General features: G+C 36.6%; 1 protein-coding gene across 2 annotated transcripts in view; it reads left to right on the top strand.

Annotated features, from left to right (window-relative positions):
* The window catches only part of LOC146579556 (uncharacterized), a 38,261-nt gene that overhangs the window by 15,836 nt on the left and 3,979 nt on the right, over nt 1–18,446 (top strand). Inside the window, exons 3-25 of one of the 2 annotated variants that reach the window (XM_085263400.1) lie at nt 934–995; nt 1,481–1,744; nt 1,865–2,052; nt 2,346–2,545; nt 2,789–2,923; nt 3,677–3,775; nt 3,875–3,936; nt 4,788–5,448; nt 6,877–7,026; nt 7,608–7,736; nt 8,377–8,415; nt 8,803–8,928; nt 9,013–9,139; nt 9,892–10,062; nt 10,140–10,174; nt 13,257–13,412; nt 13,509–13,643; nt 14,060–14,098; nt 14,196–14,336; nt 15,065–15,153; nt 15,267–15,290; nt 15,972–16,104; nt 16,260–18,395. In XM_085263400.1, the coding sequence (XP_085119526.1) occupies nt 934–995; nt 1,481–1,744; nt 1,865–2,052; nt 2,346–2,545; nt 2,789–2,923; nt 3,677–3,775; nt 3,875–3,936; nt 4,788–5,448; nt 6,877–7,026; nt 7,608–7,736; nt 8,377–8,415; nt 8,803–8,928; nt 9,013–9,139; nt 9,892–10,062; nt 10,140–10,174; nt 13,257–13,412; nt 13,509–13,643; nt 14,060–14,098; nt 14,196–14,336; nt 15,065–15,153; nt 15,267–15,290; nt 15,972–16,104; nt 16,260–18,395 (5,301 nt within the window). Of the gene's footprint in view, nt 1–933; nt 996–1,480; nt 1,745–1,864; nt 2,053–2,345; nt 2,546–2,788; nt 2,924–3,676; nt 3,776–3,874; nt 3,937–4,787; nt 5,449–6,876; nt 7,027–7,607; nt 7,737–8,376; nt 8,416–8,799; nt 8,929–9,012; nt 9,140–9,891; nt 10,063–10,139; nt 10,175–13,256; nt 13,413–13,508; nt 13,644–14,059; nt 14,099–14,195; nt 14,337–15,064; nt 15,154–15,266; nt 15,291–15,971; nt 16,105–16,259; nt 18,396–18,446 lie in introns of both variants that reach the window. The other variant, XM_085263395.1, reaches the window with a different exon arrangement.

Below are 18,446 nucleotides of genomic sequence, written 5' to 3'. Positions count from 1 at the left end.
TTCTCCGTCGCCGGCACGCTTTCGCTCTTTTCATTCTGCATCGCCGCCATGTGCGTATGTAAACAAAGGCATTGCACATGCGCGTTTTACCCATATTCTATCGCATAGGTGTCAAACTCTGGCCCGCAGCCTAATTACATTTGGCCCACGAAGCCATACCAAATTACTATTAGAGCTGGCCTACTGGTATTATACAGCTAATATATATATTGTTTAGTATTAAGCTTTGCTTGTTCCATATTCAGTTTTTCAGCAAAACGTGTTTGAGTCCATAAGAAAAGATTCATTCTTATATCTAGAGGAATAAATATATTTCAATAAATATTAACGTTAGCCCGCGACTTTGTTCCAGTGTTGAATTTTGGCCCACACTGTATTTGAGTTTGACACCCCTTTTCTATCGCGATATTTCATCTTCTTATCGTTGCCCAACATTACACCGGTATTACCGTGAACAGTGTGATATAGCCCAGCCCTAACTCCAAGTCATATAGGCAACAGCTTTTATGTAGAACAGTTTCCCAACCTTATTGCAAAGAAATGAGTCACAGGCAATTTGTGATCATGGGTCAGTCAATCCATAATAGACTGTAGTTGTTTGTAAACTGGTTACCTTCCATTGGGCAACCTGTGTAATTACATTGTGACTAAAGATGGCCACACAGAGGTTTAGGATATTGCACACTCAACCTATGGGGGAAACCAACTACTTGGACCAAAAAAACAAAATTAAAATCGGTGCAATCACTGGATGGCCAGCAGTGGGTTTTTTTTCTCCCCTGCTATTTTTACTACTGCATTTTAGTATGACTGAGCCGTAAAGGACTTGAGGCCACAGTTGTGTTTATTTGTGTTTTAAGATGGTAACTGAACTGAAGGCTGGCGGCATTAAAACTGATAACACTACATTTCTTCTTGTTTTCTGTGTCTTAGGATTGGATCTTACACCAGAATACCAGCATTCATACTGAAAACTGCAAACTCCTCCAGATACAGTCAGTCTGTCTTCCTTTTAACTACAAATTTCAAAGATCTTTGTCCTTTTTTTTGATTGATTAGTGAGAATCACAGTTTTTCCAGACCTTGTGGGGTAGACTCGACAGAAACCTCCTGATGTAATTTTATTTTACTACTTCTAGGGTGTGCTATATGTTCCATACCTTAGGTCCTCTAAAGCAGTTTATTTGACAGAATATGAGCCACCCAAAAACATTGTTGATAATCTTTAAGGGTTAATCAGTTCTTTCAGAAACCATTCTTTAGGATACCTCCTGTAGTTGCTTTTGGTTTTTAATCGTTGCTGTTTGAAATAGCTTTTCTAAATTTTATTTTCATCCCACTGGTACCCAGAGTGGGATGGTAGTGTTGTACCATTGTCAAGGTAACAATATTTGTCATCAGGCAAAAACCAATCACAGAAGCTTTGCAGCATTTCCTTTTTATTTGTTTACCCGTTCATTTCTTTATTAATATCCTTTAGTGATGTAGGCACAGAAAACAATCCCATGCCCTCCACATCTGCTGAAACTTCCCAGCATTGTCATCAGAAAACCAGACATGAGAGTTCTCGCTCTCGCTCACACAGCCCACGCCAAAGGCATGGCTCAAATGGAAGAAGGGCTAGCCCTAGTAGCTATTCTTCTCATTCACGTAGCCCTCACAAACACCACCACAGCTCTGAGGGTAGAAGAGAGAAAATCAAGAGTGGATCACGATCCCCACACAGCTCCAGACATACTCACAGGTACTCACTAGTTGGAGACAAACATTAATATCAGCATTTTTACATGTCAGAAATATTGCTAATATCGCTTTCAGCCGTTTTGTCATTTTTAGAAATTTTGAATTTGATTTGTCCTTCCAGCTCACCACGTTATAAAAACCCCAACTCCTACCGTCATCAGTCAGACCTGAGGAGCCATGAGCAATGGTCTGACCCGAGAAGAAGAGATGAGAAACTTAGCAGAGGCCTTAAAAGACAGCCATCAATGGAGAGGTCATCCCCTCAACCAAAGAAATTGAAAAGTACAATGAAGCTACAGGACACTCCAGGTCTGATAAATTGCAAACATTTTGTATTTTATAAGTTAACCAAGTGCACAAGTTGGTTATTCTGTGGTTAATTTACACTTGCTAAACACAAATATATTACTAGTTTATACTGTAAAAGATAGAGGAAACCAGCCTCAACCAGATATTTTTTTTTTTGTGTTTTCTTTAAAATTGACTTAATAACAATAAATAACTTGTGTTGTTTTCAATAAAGTGCTTTTGTAGCTCTGTATTTAATCATATTGGTAGTGTACAGTGAAAGGCTGTTTTTTCTGCCATCGTTGTCCCTGCAGATGTTCAGTCTTTGCCCGAACAGCCTGACTTGGAGATGGTGGTGAAAAATTTGGCTCCTGTCTTACTGGATGAGCCATTATCAACTGCTGCCCCTTCATTGTCATCCTGCCGTCCAGCAAGAAGGGAATTGACTTCCAAGACCCCCGAAGCTAAACCTATCTTCCAGAAGAGATGGGCAATTTTCTCTGCAAAACCTAAGGTTGGTGTGTTTGTTTGGGTACAGGCAGTTAACATATGGTAATTTTGTTTATGTGAGTCACTGCTCAATGCCTTGATCAGTAACAATGTGTCAGGAGTTGCTGCTGATTTTGTAAAGGCTGGACACCGATGTGTTCATCTACAACAAATAATATATTTAAAAAACAGCTGGATTCATCCTGTCATGATCACATCTATATTTGGTGTAACTTTGTCTTTTTTCTGTTTTGTTTTGTTTTCATAGTGTGATAAACCTTTACCTCCAACCATGGTGAGGCTGGAAGGGGTTTATGATTCAATTTCATACAATGATGTGGTTGCTGCTGTGGGGTTTTTTGGAAAAACCAAGTCAGTTCTATTGTTGAGGGCCAAACTGCAGGTATGCACAGTTAGAGTAAAAAGAGTGTGTATGTCTTTTTGCTGTAAAAGTGTACCATTTCATCTTTCCACATTAGCAATAACAAAGTATGTGATAGGTATCAAAGTTTAATTACGTGGGAAGTGGCGGAGCATGGAAAGAGGAAGAAACCCACTAAATGATAAATTTGCAATTGCTTTTATACTGATATTGGAGATGATGGAGTGCCCTTCTACTTTGCTTTTGTTTTGCTACTTGGCATAAAATCTTTATCCTAAACATCTTTGCACTGACGTCATTAACAAGGAACTGCTGTTTGGTCTAGAGTGTCGTGCTGAGCAGTCAGTATTCTTAATGAAGCTGGTTAATGACTTGCATGTATAAATCCCAATCAGAATTTAAGAGCCATCTTGAAGTTGTTGAATCTGTTTCAGAATGTGTCAAACAAAACGTTATTGATATTCAACGTAAAGTTACTTCTGCAGGTAATCAATAAAGGGTTAAATTTTCTGTGTTGGAATATCGTTTCCTGCTCTGGATCAACATGTGCAAGTTACTGTTGCAGGGCTAAAACAGCAGTTCAGTAACTCACTGGATGTGGCTTTTAAAGGCTTGAGACTTAAGAAAGAAAGTGAATAAACGTAACAATGCCTAATTCTAACTAAAGAAAGCAGATTTCCAAAGACCTTTTAAATTTAGGAATTTGTTAGTGAATATGTTGTGAGCTGATGTTCATAATTGTAGTAAGCAATCATCTTGGATGTTTATATATAGGCAGTCGCGTGTTTTGAGAAGGAGGAAGATGCTGAAAAATTGAGAAAAATGAAGAAACTCAGTGTGAAAGGAGTGCAAGTCGCTGTTGTGAAAGGAAAGGTATTTAACCTCTTCTATCTTTATTTGTCTTTAATTTGAGAGTATGCACAATCAGTAATCAGAGTAATCCAAAATAAATCTTCTTTTTTTTTTTAAAAGGATGCTGTTTCTAAGAGACCTCTTCTAACTTGTACAACAGAGCAAAAGAAGCGCCCTCAGCAGTAAGACATGCCTCACATGTACTCCCCCCCCCCCCCCCCCCCCCCCAATAATTATAAATATTCATCTATACCAGTGGCATTTTGTGTCCTCTGTGAGAGGGGAAAAAATTAATTTGTTTGATTCAATATAATTAGAATTTGCTGTAGTTGCTGTACCTCCTTTTTAACTTGTACCTTATTACAATCAATATTTAGTCCAAAAGTGCTTAAAGTTTATTTTAATCACAGGAAGGAATCAGTATTATTAACTTAGATCACAGTTTGTTTAGCATAAACTCTGCAGGTATAAGAAGGTGCCATCAAAAAGTTATCAGTCTTTAAAAATTACAAATCATACCTCAGCCCTAACAGCACCAGATGGCTGCCCTTCACTGAGCCTGGATCTGTTGAAGGTTTCTTCTTGTTAAAAGGAAGTTCTTCCGTCCCACTGTTGTGTTTTTTTCATTGGGGGGCCATCCAATAGTTGGGGATTTCTTTACTGTTAACTCTGACTTTTAGATGTGGCTCCTTGCAACTTCATACACTTCCCCAAAGTTAAATTTAGGTTTTAATTGTTACTTTTTAAAACACCGGAGTAGTGAAGCAGACACAAAAGCAAGTGGACTGAATGGGACTTCCACTTAGTAATCTGAAATCAGCAGTCCATACACACCTAACAAACAAATTTAAATCAGGTATACTTTATTTTATTTGCTGATTCCCAGAAATGTTTGATCGCAAATCATATGTTTGGATATAAAGCCTTACAAAGGAAGGACTGTCTGACAGAGTTGACCATATCATTCAAAACATTTCCTTGTATTTCTCTATTTTTGTCTCATTTTTTTTCCATTTACATGTTTCCTTCACAGTGAATCTTCCAAGTTTGGTATTATTGCACCTCAAACCACTGAATCCACTTCCACAGGAAGGATTACCTCTCTGTTGGTCTCATTTTCTTCAAAAAAAATGAAAACAGCAAAAAACAGTAATGTGCCTGCAATAAGACGAGTGGAGTTGGTTGAGGCAAAAGAAGCAGCTTCAAAACTTCCATTCAGAAGTTCAGTTCTGCCTCACAATGGTGGCTCTGAAAAAACAGTTGAGTCCAGTGAATGTGAAACCAGTGCTATTGAATCTGTGGTTGCACCTACTGAGTCAGGCCAGGTGGAAACATTTACAAACACGAACGTTACTGAACCAAACAAAGTCACAGAAACCATCTCTCAGCTAAGCTGGTGCTCAGTGGTGGCTTCTGAAGCAGAAACGGGCTCGATTACGGCAGCCCAAGAATCTGCAGTGGTATCTGACGACAAAGACAAGGTTGGTGCAACAACAAGTTTAACATCCAATGAGATGATGCAGCAGGAGGATTTCACCAAAGCCAATGTTGAGGCAACAGACACAGAACCACTGAAGTCTGGAAATACAGGAGACTCCACTGTTACCTCCCTGACTGTTGGGGAGAAGCTGGATGAAATGTACACAAAGTTCACTTCAGCTTGTTCAGGTTTTAGGAAAGCACTAAGACCAAATGTAAGTTTTCTCTAAAGCACTTACATTCATCACTAAGTTTCAAACATGTGCTCCCATTTTACAAATATGTTAGGAGTTGCATCTCGTTCTTTAATACATTGGTTCAATCACATTCACTCTCGTCATTCTTAGATGACACTCAAAGAAAATACCCTAAATAGTGTGAAGTGTAGTAATATACAGGTTATCAACAGGTTTTTAAAGACCTTACAACTTATTATGGGCCATTATTATGGGACTTATCATGGTATTATGGACTTCTGAAAGAAGAGTTATCAGGTTTCTCAAATGAGATCATTTGGACAGCCTAAGAGTTGTCCGCTATATTGGATATGATATAACCACTGAGCACAGATAGTATAAATAAATAAATAAATAAATAAAACATGCTCACAAGGGAAATTTATTCCACTACTACTTTGTGAGTGGTCCCTGGTGAAATCAGCTGCAATGAGTGTGCTGACTCAAAACCTCTTTACAATTTCCCTATAGGTAGCAGATTGGTGCAGTTTGAATGACAGATAGCAGCTTGTTTGCAAACATTTGCTAACTACTAACAGAGTAGTAATAAAACCTAAGAAATTGGAAAGCAAACAATCACCCAATTCGGCGTTTTATATCCAAAATCTGGCAATCTGCTAATATCAAAAGCTGAAGTCTAGAGTCTAATGTATTACCCCTACATTGTCATACATCAATAAGGCTGACGCCACTGGATGTTTCAGCACCATCAATCCTTAAGCACTGTAATTAATGCCAGTTGCACTATAGATAACGTTAATACTGAGCTTTTTTTTTAGTCAATTTATCCACCTGTGTTCCAATTAAATGAAAACAGGTGTCATTTAATTCGTATTATGCTTAAATATTTTATAGTCCTCTTAACAATCGCATTATGAAAGGTTCATTGTCTTCTAGAGGGATAGATTTAGATTCACAGACTGACATAGACAGTCTTGTCCAGTACAATCTACCTTATGTACCAATGTAGCTTACATTACGCAGGTAAATTCCAAGTTGGTCCCAGGAGTAACACTCCTTTGACCTTTGAGACACTATTATATCTTTGCAGATGGTTTTTGTAGCACTGGTTACCTCTGTCGTGAAACCTAAAAGCGTTTCCATCCTCTACTCATTACTGCAAACACATTACTCTCATTACACCTACACAACTTTATGGTCTATATAATTACGTCACAATATCCCTTCATTACTTACTCAATACGGAGATGGAAAATAACATAAGAACATAACACAGTAAACAATGAAGAGTGTACAAGTAATGTAAAGCTTTTACAAATGGGAGTGATTATTTTTTTAAACAGACCTGGATTTATGTATTTTTGTACTAATGTAAAAAAAAATTAATATGCCAACTTTTTTTAATCTAAAAATCTAAAATCACCCAAACCATCACTTTTTTTCCAGTTTACAAATAAAGTGTTGTTAATCACCTACCTGCCAAAATATGATGAATATGCTGACTGCTACACAGAAGAGGAGGTTGCCAATCTACTCATCCCATTCGGATTTCAATATTTGGACGAAAACATCTACGTTAGTCCTCAGATGCGCATGGTAGGCACCAGGTTTATTAATGCTCTGCATATACAGACATTCGACAAGTTTTCACAGGAATCCTTTCATATATGAAGTAAACCCTATGATTTAGCAGAAATAACCTGAAGTAGTTACTTTCTCTATGACTATCAGTCTCTCTCATTGTTTTGGAAGAATTTTGGCACACTCTTATTTACAACCTTAAATGAAATTTCTATGAACAGTATTATGCACAGCTCTCTTAGAGTCCCTCCACAGCATTTCGATCCGATTAAGGTCTGGGCATTGGCGCTGTCATTGCAATACCGTCTTTTCTTTTCTTTACTTCTACCTGTAAAATCTTTATAAACTTTTACTTTATAGAAATGCTTCCAATTAGTGATATGATTTAATTGAACACTTTTGTTTAGCAGCACCTGAGTGCTACTTGTACTCTTAATTCCTATAAAAGCACCAAGGGTTTACTTAGTTTTTCATAGGACTTGGGAAACTTTCTTTTTTACTTTCACTTCTTTTGGCTGTATCTCTCCTTGTTCCTTTATCAGAGCTTGTAGCTGATTAGAATACTAATTAATGTGTTTTCTAAATTTTCTTTTTAGGCCTTTGTGCTCATGCCTACTGTGCAAGACATGCAAAACATCATCAGAGCCACAAAGAAGATCAGCTTTGTTCTCAATAAGTCTGCACTTCATTTGAAGCCCTTGAGCTACGCCCTTCCAATGAATCCAGTAAGCAGAAGTGTAAAATACTGCTGATTATTATTGCAACATTTAAAAAATGTAATTTTAAAACAAAGCATTTATATAAATTATCCGTGACCTTCATCCCATGGTTTGGTTCTATGGTTCTTATTTAAAGGAAGTTAGACTGAAAGTAATTTTATATCTGTTTTTCAAAGCATTGAGCAGAATCAAATTTCATTAACAAATGTATGGTGTCTATCAGTAGAACTAGGTGTGACCTTTTCAGTCTGGGTTCATGTAGTGCCTGAGCAAAGTTGAGAGTCCGAAAATCTGGTTTAAAAAAAGATATAAATGTAAAAACAGGAGAAGACACCTAATCAACCTAAGAATAAGATTTTTGTCATGCTTTGATAACGTAGGATAATAGCTCAGCCATCTCATTTATAAAAAAAAAACAAAACAAAACATTGTTTAGGCCATATAGATTTCAATTAATATATTACAATCAGAAAGTAGTATAGAAAGTAATGTCAGTAATATGTTTTATTTCACAATTTAAAATTGTGAAATAAAACAAAATAAATAAAAAAAATTGTATTTTCAATGCACTGAATCTGAAGTTTGTTCGTTTTTTTACATTAGCTGGATATTTACCATTGCCACCATCTACCTTTGTTTCTTTCAGTTTGGATTTTATAAATCTATCATGAAAAAATTGCCTTATGTAAGTAATATAGTATTAAATTACTCTCTTTTTTTAAATGTGAATTAAAATTACTGCTGGTGGTTTACAATTTATCACATTAAATCTATAAAACCATGGATAAAAGTTTTAGAAGTGGCAGAAATTTTGTTTTTCATACAATTTGTTTAATTTTCAAATAAATAAATAAATACATGTTTACATGCATTTGATTTATTTGTCATTAAAAGTTTTTGAAATGTATGAAATACTTTTGATCTTTCTATCACGATATCATGGGAACGTAAAAATATTTTATTTGTGCTAAAACCTTTGGAAACCATCAGCAGTCGTGTTTAGTTGGAGAGAAGTAGTACTGATGTATGTGTGTCTCTGGTTAGTTTGAAAATGTACCTTTTCTCGAAGCAGGAGATGACTGATGATGGATCAGCAATAATCTACATCAAGAACATCTCACAAAGGGAAGCCAAGGATCTCAGAAAAGCTTTGAAAAAGATTGATTCTGTGAAAAACTATCTGCCTTTGCTCAACAAGGTATACACACACACACTTACCTAGACATTCATGTTTAGGCGAATTCTGTGCATCTTATCTCCAATATTTTTATGTGTTATCCAGGTGTTTGTCGAATTTAATTCAATTTATGATGCTGATCGACTCGGAGTTTGGTACAGCCTCCTCAGACGGGGCTTTTGCCACACGGTGTACAGGTTGAAAATACCACGAATTGAAAGCACATCACAACGTAAGTATTTGTTTTTTATGACAATAAGAAAAATACACATAAGTTGCACTTTGCAAAAGTTGTAACAAATTTAGGTAGCACAGTACAATAAACATAGGTAACATGTGGTTAAATAAAGTTTAGCAAAAATTTAGCTTACTGTTAAAAATAATGTTTTACAAATTTTTATCAGTTATTTTGTGTTTGTGATTCATTTGGGCAAGTATTTTCATTCGTAATGCTCATAATTATTAATTTGTTATATTTTAACCCAAGCCTAATTGAAAGTAAAAAGCAATGATAAATGTGCACACATTGATAAGTTCAAAAGAGAATTAGGGCTGCTGAAAAAAACAACAATTGGGTTAATCAAGACTTCTTTTCAAATTCAGAAATATAACTTTAACTTCAGAACTCCGAGATATTTAATATATAATATACTTAAAGGCATTTTATCTTTTCTTTTCTTTTTTTTTTTTTTTTTCTTTTTTTTTTTGTGCGGTCGCCTAAATTGACTCTGGATCTCCCTCTAGATGCAACAGAGGGAGTTTGGTCTTTGGTATCTTGCCAGTTGAATTTGAAGTTACATATAATGAGCATTAAGGGAAAAGAAACCATTTGATTAGCAGCAGCAACAACAAACTAAAGCCATAAAGTGATGGTAATAATCGCAGCATAATTGTCACAAAGGAAACTAAAACACAGCTATTGTGAACCAATGTTTTTGCAATTCTTCAGATAATTTTACAGTCACTTTATTTTTGCTTGTGCAGCACCCAGACTGGCATCCAAAGCATTGCCAGACACCAAGAATGTTACTGAAGGGGCAGTTGTCCCAACAGCAAATTTTGGTGTTCCACAGGGCAGCACTTCACCATTTTGGGTCACGATGACCACTTATCCCTTTGTGTTCCCTACCGTCTCCCCTTGGTTCATCATCCCAGGTGAGAGAAACGGTTGAAACACATAATTTATATCCAGTGTGTAAGTGACTGTGACTATATTCATTTTTCATTACTAGATTTTTTGACTGTCAATGGACTAAATGACATTGAGGTAAGCTTGTCTTCTCATATCATCAATTTTGATTTAATTTTATATTAAATGTGCACATTTTAACAAGTCTCAAACTCTTGTTTTTCTTTTTGATTTTTTTTTTAAATGGATTAACACAACATAAAAAATTTGATCTTTCCTGACTTCCTGATGTTAATGAAGCTTGTCCTGTCTAAGGCCTCAGTCACACAGGCTTTAAGACTGATAGGGAACCCTTGGTATCCATCGGTCCCTAGGAAATATGTGTATTGCCTCACTGGTTGGTCAATGTTCCTGGAGGTTGCAGACAGTTGCTAAGTAGAATCAGTCACAGGAAAGTATACAGTGTGTTATGGATTCAAATATTGAGGAGGGATACAAAACAACACTGGTCCAGGAGGGTTAGGTCAAACGATGATTTTAATGAACACACACGTGGGGAGATGAGCACTTACACAATCAGCGTCGATCTCCTCCTAACAATACACAAGCAGTTGTTTTATAGCATCAGGGTATTATTACTAGGGATGGGTTTTTATAATCGATTTATCGATTAAAATCGATTCTGGCTTGGATAACGTAAAATCGATTCATTAAAATCCTGAATCGATTTTTTAATATAAATTTATTTTGCCCGAAATGCCAGAATCTGGTGAAATCTCACAAAATTTCAACAACCACCAAACAGCTAAGACAATAAATGAGAGCAGGTACATGGCTTCTGCACATAGACGTAAACACACAGCACAACCCGCGGTTCAGAATCAGTTAGATGTCGCCTTTCTCACGGTCGGGGCTGAAAGCCGACAGCTCGCTGATTCTGATCTGTCGGCGGGTCGGCGCTTTGTGTTCACGCCCTTTATGCGCCGATTCTAAAGCTGTTAGTTTGATCTCTCTCCAAACAATATTGACTGAACCAGCAGCAAAAGAAGATCCAAACTACGCTTCACATAAACATCGTCATGTATTCACTCTTACTTTTACTGTTTTGCTTTGATCACGATGCACAGCTCTCTCTCCCTCTCTCTCTGTACTTCAAGAACAGTTTCCCGTCTAAAAATCTATTTTCTGCATTATTCGCTTGCTTGTTACGCACAAGTCTACCGTTGTTTACAGCGCTGTCGGCCGACGGTTTTTTTTTTTTTTTAATATATATACTTCCGAAAAGAAAACCTAATTTCTGCCGTACAATACTGAACAAATTTAAACTTTTTTAAATTATGCAAAACGCTTAGCCGTGTCTCTAATAAAACCGCTGTAACTCCAGAGGCAATGTTCATGTGTTGATTAATGGTTTTCTTTCGTTTTTGATGTACTGCAGAAAATTTTTATAAAATCCCAGGCCAGGAAAATCACCTTCATGTTTTTCTGTGTTTTATCCTCAGGTACTTTGACACAAAGGCATCTGCTGTAATGCTCACACCTTTGATAAAGTCTTGCGTGTGTCAGCTTCCTTTTTCTTGATACAAAAATATGTAAATGTACTGATCTGAATTATAATATTTCTGACTGTCAAAATTTCCCAGATTCAAATTGAATTGAATTGAATCAATCGAATTAAATCGAATCGTGGATCGAATCGATTCGGGACCTTGTGAATCGGAATTGAATCGATTCTAGAAATCAGTGACGATACCCAGCCCTAATTATTACGCCCCCTCTTGCGTTAAGCAGATACAACACATGCATAAGTTAAAACCACAAACGTTCTGTCAATGACTTTTGACACAGTTTGAAAAGAACATTGTCTCCGTCTCCACGCCAGGTGTTTCCTGTAGCTCATCTTGCTCTTGCTTATATCTGGAACATCAGACGCACGTCCTGCAACAAAGTGTCACTTATGCAGGCACAAAATGCGGTTACAAGCGAAATATATCTGAACTCTTACCTAAATATGATTCTACCTACTGTGTGTGTGTGTGTGTGTGTGTGTGTGTGTGTGTGTGTGTGTGTGTGTGTCGACCTCAATTGCACTCTGTCTCACCTCTCACCTCACCAACTAAAGCTCACAACCTTTTACCAGACAGAAGCCACTCTCATATGTATAACAATCTAACTGAATCTATATACGGAATATATTGAATAAATGCTTTAATCAAATGCTACTACTCAAAGCTTAATTAAAAAAAGATATAAATGAATAAAAGATAATAATGAATAACTTGAGTCATGTATGTTTTGTAAGCTTGTAGGCAATCCTTCCATAGCTCTAACTCACTTTGCACAAATAGTTATAACTGCACCTGGAATAAAGGTTAATATGTTGCCTGTATGTTTAAACATCTGAAGGCCCTCTTAAAGCTATCTGTTATATTGTTAAGGCAATGCTAATGCTGTAGATTATATTGTAGCGGTAAAATAATTTGTTCAATTTCACAAGTGCCACATAAAAAATACTTCCTTGTGATTTCTTTTGTTGGTAATGAATTGCCACAGTTGCCTGTAGTATATGTGGAGTATATACAAACACTTGACCCTTACTAGTAGTCATAATGAAACTATGAAACATGTTGGTTGCAGTTGCAAGGCAGGACTTTTACTTTGAAAGGAATGGTCTCTGTTTAAAGTTTACATGATACTTTTTAAAGCGTCATTACCACTTGGTTAGTCAAAGGCGAGTGTTTGCAGAAAAGTTGCCATCATTAGTATAAACTACAAACAATCTCAAAAAAATCTTTTTCACGTTTAAAGCAATAACAGACTTTTTAGACACAGTACTATTTTGTGACAAGGTGGCAACAGCCAACACCTTTCAATGCTCATATGGATAATACACTTTTTTCCCCTGGAGACCAGGGCTTATATTAGTTAATGCTGGCTATGGCTCTCATATTACAGAACCTGCACGCTATCTCACATGGCAAATTACTGTCTTGAATTGTTAAAGTTGACCCAAACTTGGAGCGAGTAACTTTTAATATTCCAAACTAACCATTGGCAACCACTGTGCATAGGAAGTTAGCAAAATTATATCTGATGTGCAAACACACACTTGGTGGAAATGTAACCCGTTCATCAAAGGCAGTATATTGTACAGGTGTTACAGTTCTTATTTTCCTTTAACCCTCAAGATTCTTTTGATTTTGAATCTTGTGTCTTGTAGAAAGCTCAGCCTCAAGGTTCCAGGTTCTCCACAATCATGTTGACTGGTTTGCCAGAAGAAAACTACAAGTACGAGGACGTCACCATGCTGGTGCAGCATTATTTCCTGGATACTGTACTGTTCTACAACTTGATAGTAATACCTCTGCAGAGGAGGGTAAGGAGTAGCAGCTGCAGACTGATACAAACAGATATTTCATATTTATAGAACTTTGTCATGGTCTTTAATCTTTCCTTCTTGAATTGCCTCCAGGCTTTTGTGTTTTTCAGTGACTGGAATGCGTGCTGTGATTTTGTCCAAGATCACATTAAAAATCCAATTTCTGTTGGAGGCCTGGTGCTCGACATCCATTTTGTGTTACAGGACATGCATCCTGGGACCAGTCAGGTATGGAAACTGGAGAAAGCTTAACTGATCAACACGATACCATCTTGCTTTTCCCAAGCAAACCCACATTTTGGAATTTTGGATACTATAATTGATCCTACTGAAATGATACTTTGTCACATTTTAATACCAAGATATTTATTTTTTTGTTTTATTTTTTTATTAAAGTTTTTGTTTTTTTGTCAGAGACTGAACTTTAATAATCCGTCGATAAGTGTCAGTAATTGTCAATAAATGCATAATGCACGAATCGGCATTAAATAAGGTTTAATTATGAAACAAAATCTTACATTTATTCTTCACCCTTTAGAAATTACTCTGATCACAAGTTTGGTTGTATATTTATGAATTTAAAAACAATACGCGATAACATTTTTCTTTAAAATTTTAACATTTGTCATTTAATTTTTTCTCAGGAGACAATGTACAGAACCATGATGCAATGGAGCAATGCTGTAAGTCTCTCGTCACCTGAATAAATCTGTTTTGATGTAAAACTGCAGTTTTTTGTTTTTCCCACATCCTTCACAACAACTCTTGGTTGTTTTTCAGCACGTTCCAGATTCAGACTCTCTGGAGGAGCGACTGCTGTGTGTGGAGACCACTGAAATGCTGATGTCCCTTGTCACAATGGTCATGGATGTGGTGGCATCCTTTGCTTCTTTTGTCAGATTCCTGCCGCTTGCCAACAGGGTACGATAGTTCAAACAGTAGCATTTATTTTACATTTTAGTGTAGAGCACAGCGATTGACAGTGTCTGCAGATCTTTTTCTGCTGTGTTTTGTTCAAACCAGCTGTAAAATATTCAGAAAGTCCTAAATGTAATTTTCAAAAAGGTAAATCAGTAAAGCTGGTGAAACCTGTGATGCGAACTACATTATAAGGGTGCATAAATGTGACCTAGAACCTCATCATATTTTAATTAATTGTTACACATTTTTGATAGGCAAAAGTATGTAAGCTTAAGGATTATTAGCATCTTATTGAGACCAATTTGAATCCATTTGGTTTGGAAAAATTTGTGCAAAGGGTTTTGTGGTACTGAACACCTCTGCAAATGCACCTTTAGGAAATTGTCAGTTTTTTCTGCATAAGAGACCAGCAGTTCTTCTCAACGTAATAATGCTGTGACAGCATGCACAAAATGAAAGATTGTTGAAAGTTCTGATTTTTAATGCTGCAAGAGGAAGAACAATGTGTCAACAAAAAACATGAGCAAAATAATTTTGCTGCTCTTAAATTTCATTCATCCATTTTAATTCTTAAAGAATTAAAAAATACGTGACTGTCTGCCAAATGTTATGTTCCTACCTACTTTAGCAAACCTGTGTTTGTAATACCTTCCTATTTGGCTAGAGACATATATTTTATTCTTGTTTTAATTTTTCCTCCTTTGGTTCTTTCTCTTCTTCTACCTCAGATATACATTGAAATGGCTGAATCCAGTGGTGTAACAAAAGTGTTGGAGAATATCTTCTCAAGAGACTACATAGCTATGAACAAGATTTGGTATGTTTGTTATGGCAAGATAAATACAAATACGGTATTTCAAAGAGTCTATAAGATTGGGCTTGTCTTTACTTATTCTTGAGTTAACCCATTCCTTTTTTTCTCCTATACAGGAGCAAAGTTGGACGCATTGAATCGTGAGTATTGTTTCCTGTAATTACTCTTTAAGTCTTTTTGTTTAGGGAGCCGAAACATCTCAGCAGTAGTAATAAATTGTATTCAGTATGATTACTGGTTCATCTCAAAAAAACAACTCAAATTTAGTTAGAGGCACGTGAGGATGAATCATCAAGTATTCAGTGAACATTTGAGCCACTGTGGGTGGATAACTAAATACCATTAGTTATTTGTTGGTTGGACAAATGTTTTTAAAAACTACACTGCATTACAACACAACATTACACCAGAAAAGTCTAGTAAAATTTGTTTTTCATATAATTTGACACAGTTGGAAGTAGGTTAAATGATTTCTTGATGCCTGCTCAATCATCCAGGTATGTCAATCTTCAAAAGTTGATTCTGTTCATCTGAGTGGTATAAAAGTGTTATAAGATTGGGTGACGAAACCTTTACTACCTCTGAAAACGCTATGTCCAGATCAACAGAATCAACTTTTGGAGAGGTTAACTGATTCATTTAATCAGTAATGAAAAGAGAAAAAAAAGTCGCACCTCTTATTTGTTCAGGAATACTAGCTGAGAACTTGGATGTTGCATTTCTTGCTTCACTAATTCATCTTATAGTCAGTCATTCTTTGAGAACTAAACAGCTTTTACTATAATTTTTTTCTTTTTTTTTAAATTTCATTTTAATTTCAGTTTGAAGAGCCTCAAAGAGTGTCTACAAGACTTCAGTGAGAACACACCCAACCCTGACCTGGACACTCACTTTGTTGAATTTCACAATTTCACAAGAACTATTCAAGGAAGCAGTACACAGAGCGAGGATAAAGTTAGTGCAAACATTTGCAAAGTTTCTTATTTTTAAAACTGCATTTCAATATAAGATGTAGGATGTTGAAGTTACACAAAGTATTTCAGCAGTGATTATTAAGCCAACCATTTTAGTGCTTCAGAGTTTGTTCTTTGCTCTCTTTTCATTGACAGGATGATTTTGTAGATGAAATTGTATCTTCAGAGCAACATGATGAAAATTTCAACATGGAGGACTTTGTTGTTATTGATGAAATTGGTGAAGACATAGCAGAAGAAGATGTCAACCGCAAACGTTCTTCTTTAGCTAAAAAGATCTCCAGAGAGGAAAGAGAAGGGCGAAGCTCAGATGCGTCATCTACCTTAAAACAGACCTTAACAAGGTCCTCAAAAGACTCTAAGAGCTCTGCCTCTTCATTTTCCTCTTTATCTGAGCCGACTGAAACCACTGAGAAAAGCACCTTTTCTTCTAGGGTCAGAAAGACCCATTCTTCACTGTCGATTCCACTTCCTGCCTCCCCTGATCGGAAAACATATCCTAAGTTCAAATCTCCAGAAGAAACGCTAAATTCCTCATCCTTAAATTATAAAACCTGTACATCAAAGATGGCATCAACAGTAGCTGTTGAAGCAACAGTAGAGACTGATCTAACCGATTTTAAGGATGACACAAAAGAGTTGAAGAAAAACAAAAGAGAAGACAGGAAAAAGGATAATGTCAAACATCAAGAGGATGAGGGGGATGATGAAAATTACCAAATCCTTGATTCACTCAATGAGAAAAGTGATAAGCAGATAATTGAAGACAGGAACAAAGATAACGACACGGAAACTGACTCAGTTGGACTTGTGGAAGTACATGGACTGCTTGAGAGAAACTATGAGGTCTGCACAGAGGGCTCCAGTAAAATGGAAACAGATGCTTCTCTCCATATGTTAGAAATTGTTACAGAAGAACAAAAAACTACAGTTGAAGGGAACAGTCATCTGGTCAAAGATGAAGGTTCCACAGTAAATAAGCTGTCTGAGGAAATGACAGGAGATGACAATTCTGATAAAGATTCAGCTGATAAAAATGAAGTGTTGGATTCAAGTGGGAACCAAACTCCAAGGACCAGTGGAGATGGAAGCGGGGAAAAAGAGGAATTGATTTTAGAAGAATCTTTTAAAGTTTCCAAAGATCCTGAGCAAATAACTTTAGAAAAGCAGGACAACAGAGGCTCCTCAGTGGATGACACTAAACAAGAAGGCTTTGAGCTTTTGGATTCAATTGAGGCTCAGATTGAAATACAAGAAGACAACCAGAAACTGGAAACTCTCAGAGACCAAGTATCTAAATCAAAAACAGAAGCCATAGAAGAACAGGATGATTCATTCCAGGTAATTGATTCTGTGGAAGATGAGCCAGTGACCACAGACACAGAGTTAGAAGCTGACAAGAATGTAAAACGAACAAAGAAAAATGATGAAGCTAAAAGAGTTTATAGATCCCCAAGGAGGAGTGGACCAGAAAACAGAACATCTAAGGGTGAAGAGAAGGGCAAATCATCAAAGAAACAGACCCAGACTGAGAGAAATGACAGCACCGTCAAGAAGGTCAATAAAGCAGCTGAGGAGATGGTCTATGAGATAGTAGATTCTGTTGAAGATAAATCGATTCAGGATGACTCTTCTATAGAAAGTTCTGGTAGAAGAAGGTCTGTCAGAAGAAACAATGATAAAAAGACATTAACAGAGCCTTTTAACAAACGTGATGGAAAAGAGGATGCTAAGTATGAGATTTTATACTCCACTGAGAACAAGGCTTCTAGTGGCCCACTAACCATCATGACAAGAACAACCAAAGAAGTCTTGAAAAAAGACAAGATACAAACAAGAAGCAGATCTACACCTGCCAGAGATTCACTGGCGCCAAACAAGGAGGAAACTCCAAAGACAAAAGAGAAAGGACCTGTAAAAGAGAGCACGCCAACAAGAAGAAGTCACTTCATAAGAGACCTACATGAGGAGGACGATATTTATAAAATATTGGACTCGGATGATTCTGTTATGCTCACAGAAAAAGCAAAAAGGGGAAGACTAAAGAAAGTAACTATAAAAGGAAATCCACTGAAAGATGATCCGTCTGATAAAGTAGCTGTTGAAGAGGACACATATCAAATTCTTGACTCTGTTGAGGATGAGATAGCCGATGATCAGCTTACCAGAGACCAGAGTACAGAAGAGTCAACTATAGATGATGAAAAAGACACTCTGCCGTCTGTGTCAGACTGCCAAGATAATCAATCAGTGGAGTCCTCAAACCCAGAGGTAAAGTTGCTCTTTAAACATGTGCTCTTTTTTATTTGTAGTGATAATTTA

This window comes from Mchenga conophoros, linkage group LG3, assembly GCF_057382185.1.
Source record: "Mchenga conophoros isolate Kocher_MC1m ecotype Shallow Benthic linkage group LG3, M_conophoros_male_GT1.1, whole genome shotgun sequence".
Taxonomy (NCBI): Eukaryota; Metazoa; Chordata; class Actinopteri; order Cichliformes; family Cichlidae; genus Mchenga; species Mchenga conophoros.
Note: the sequence above shows the minus strand (reverse complement) of the source record. Positions and strands in the feature narration are given on the sequence as shown.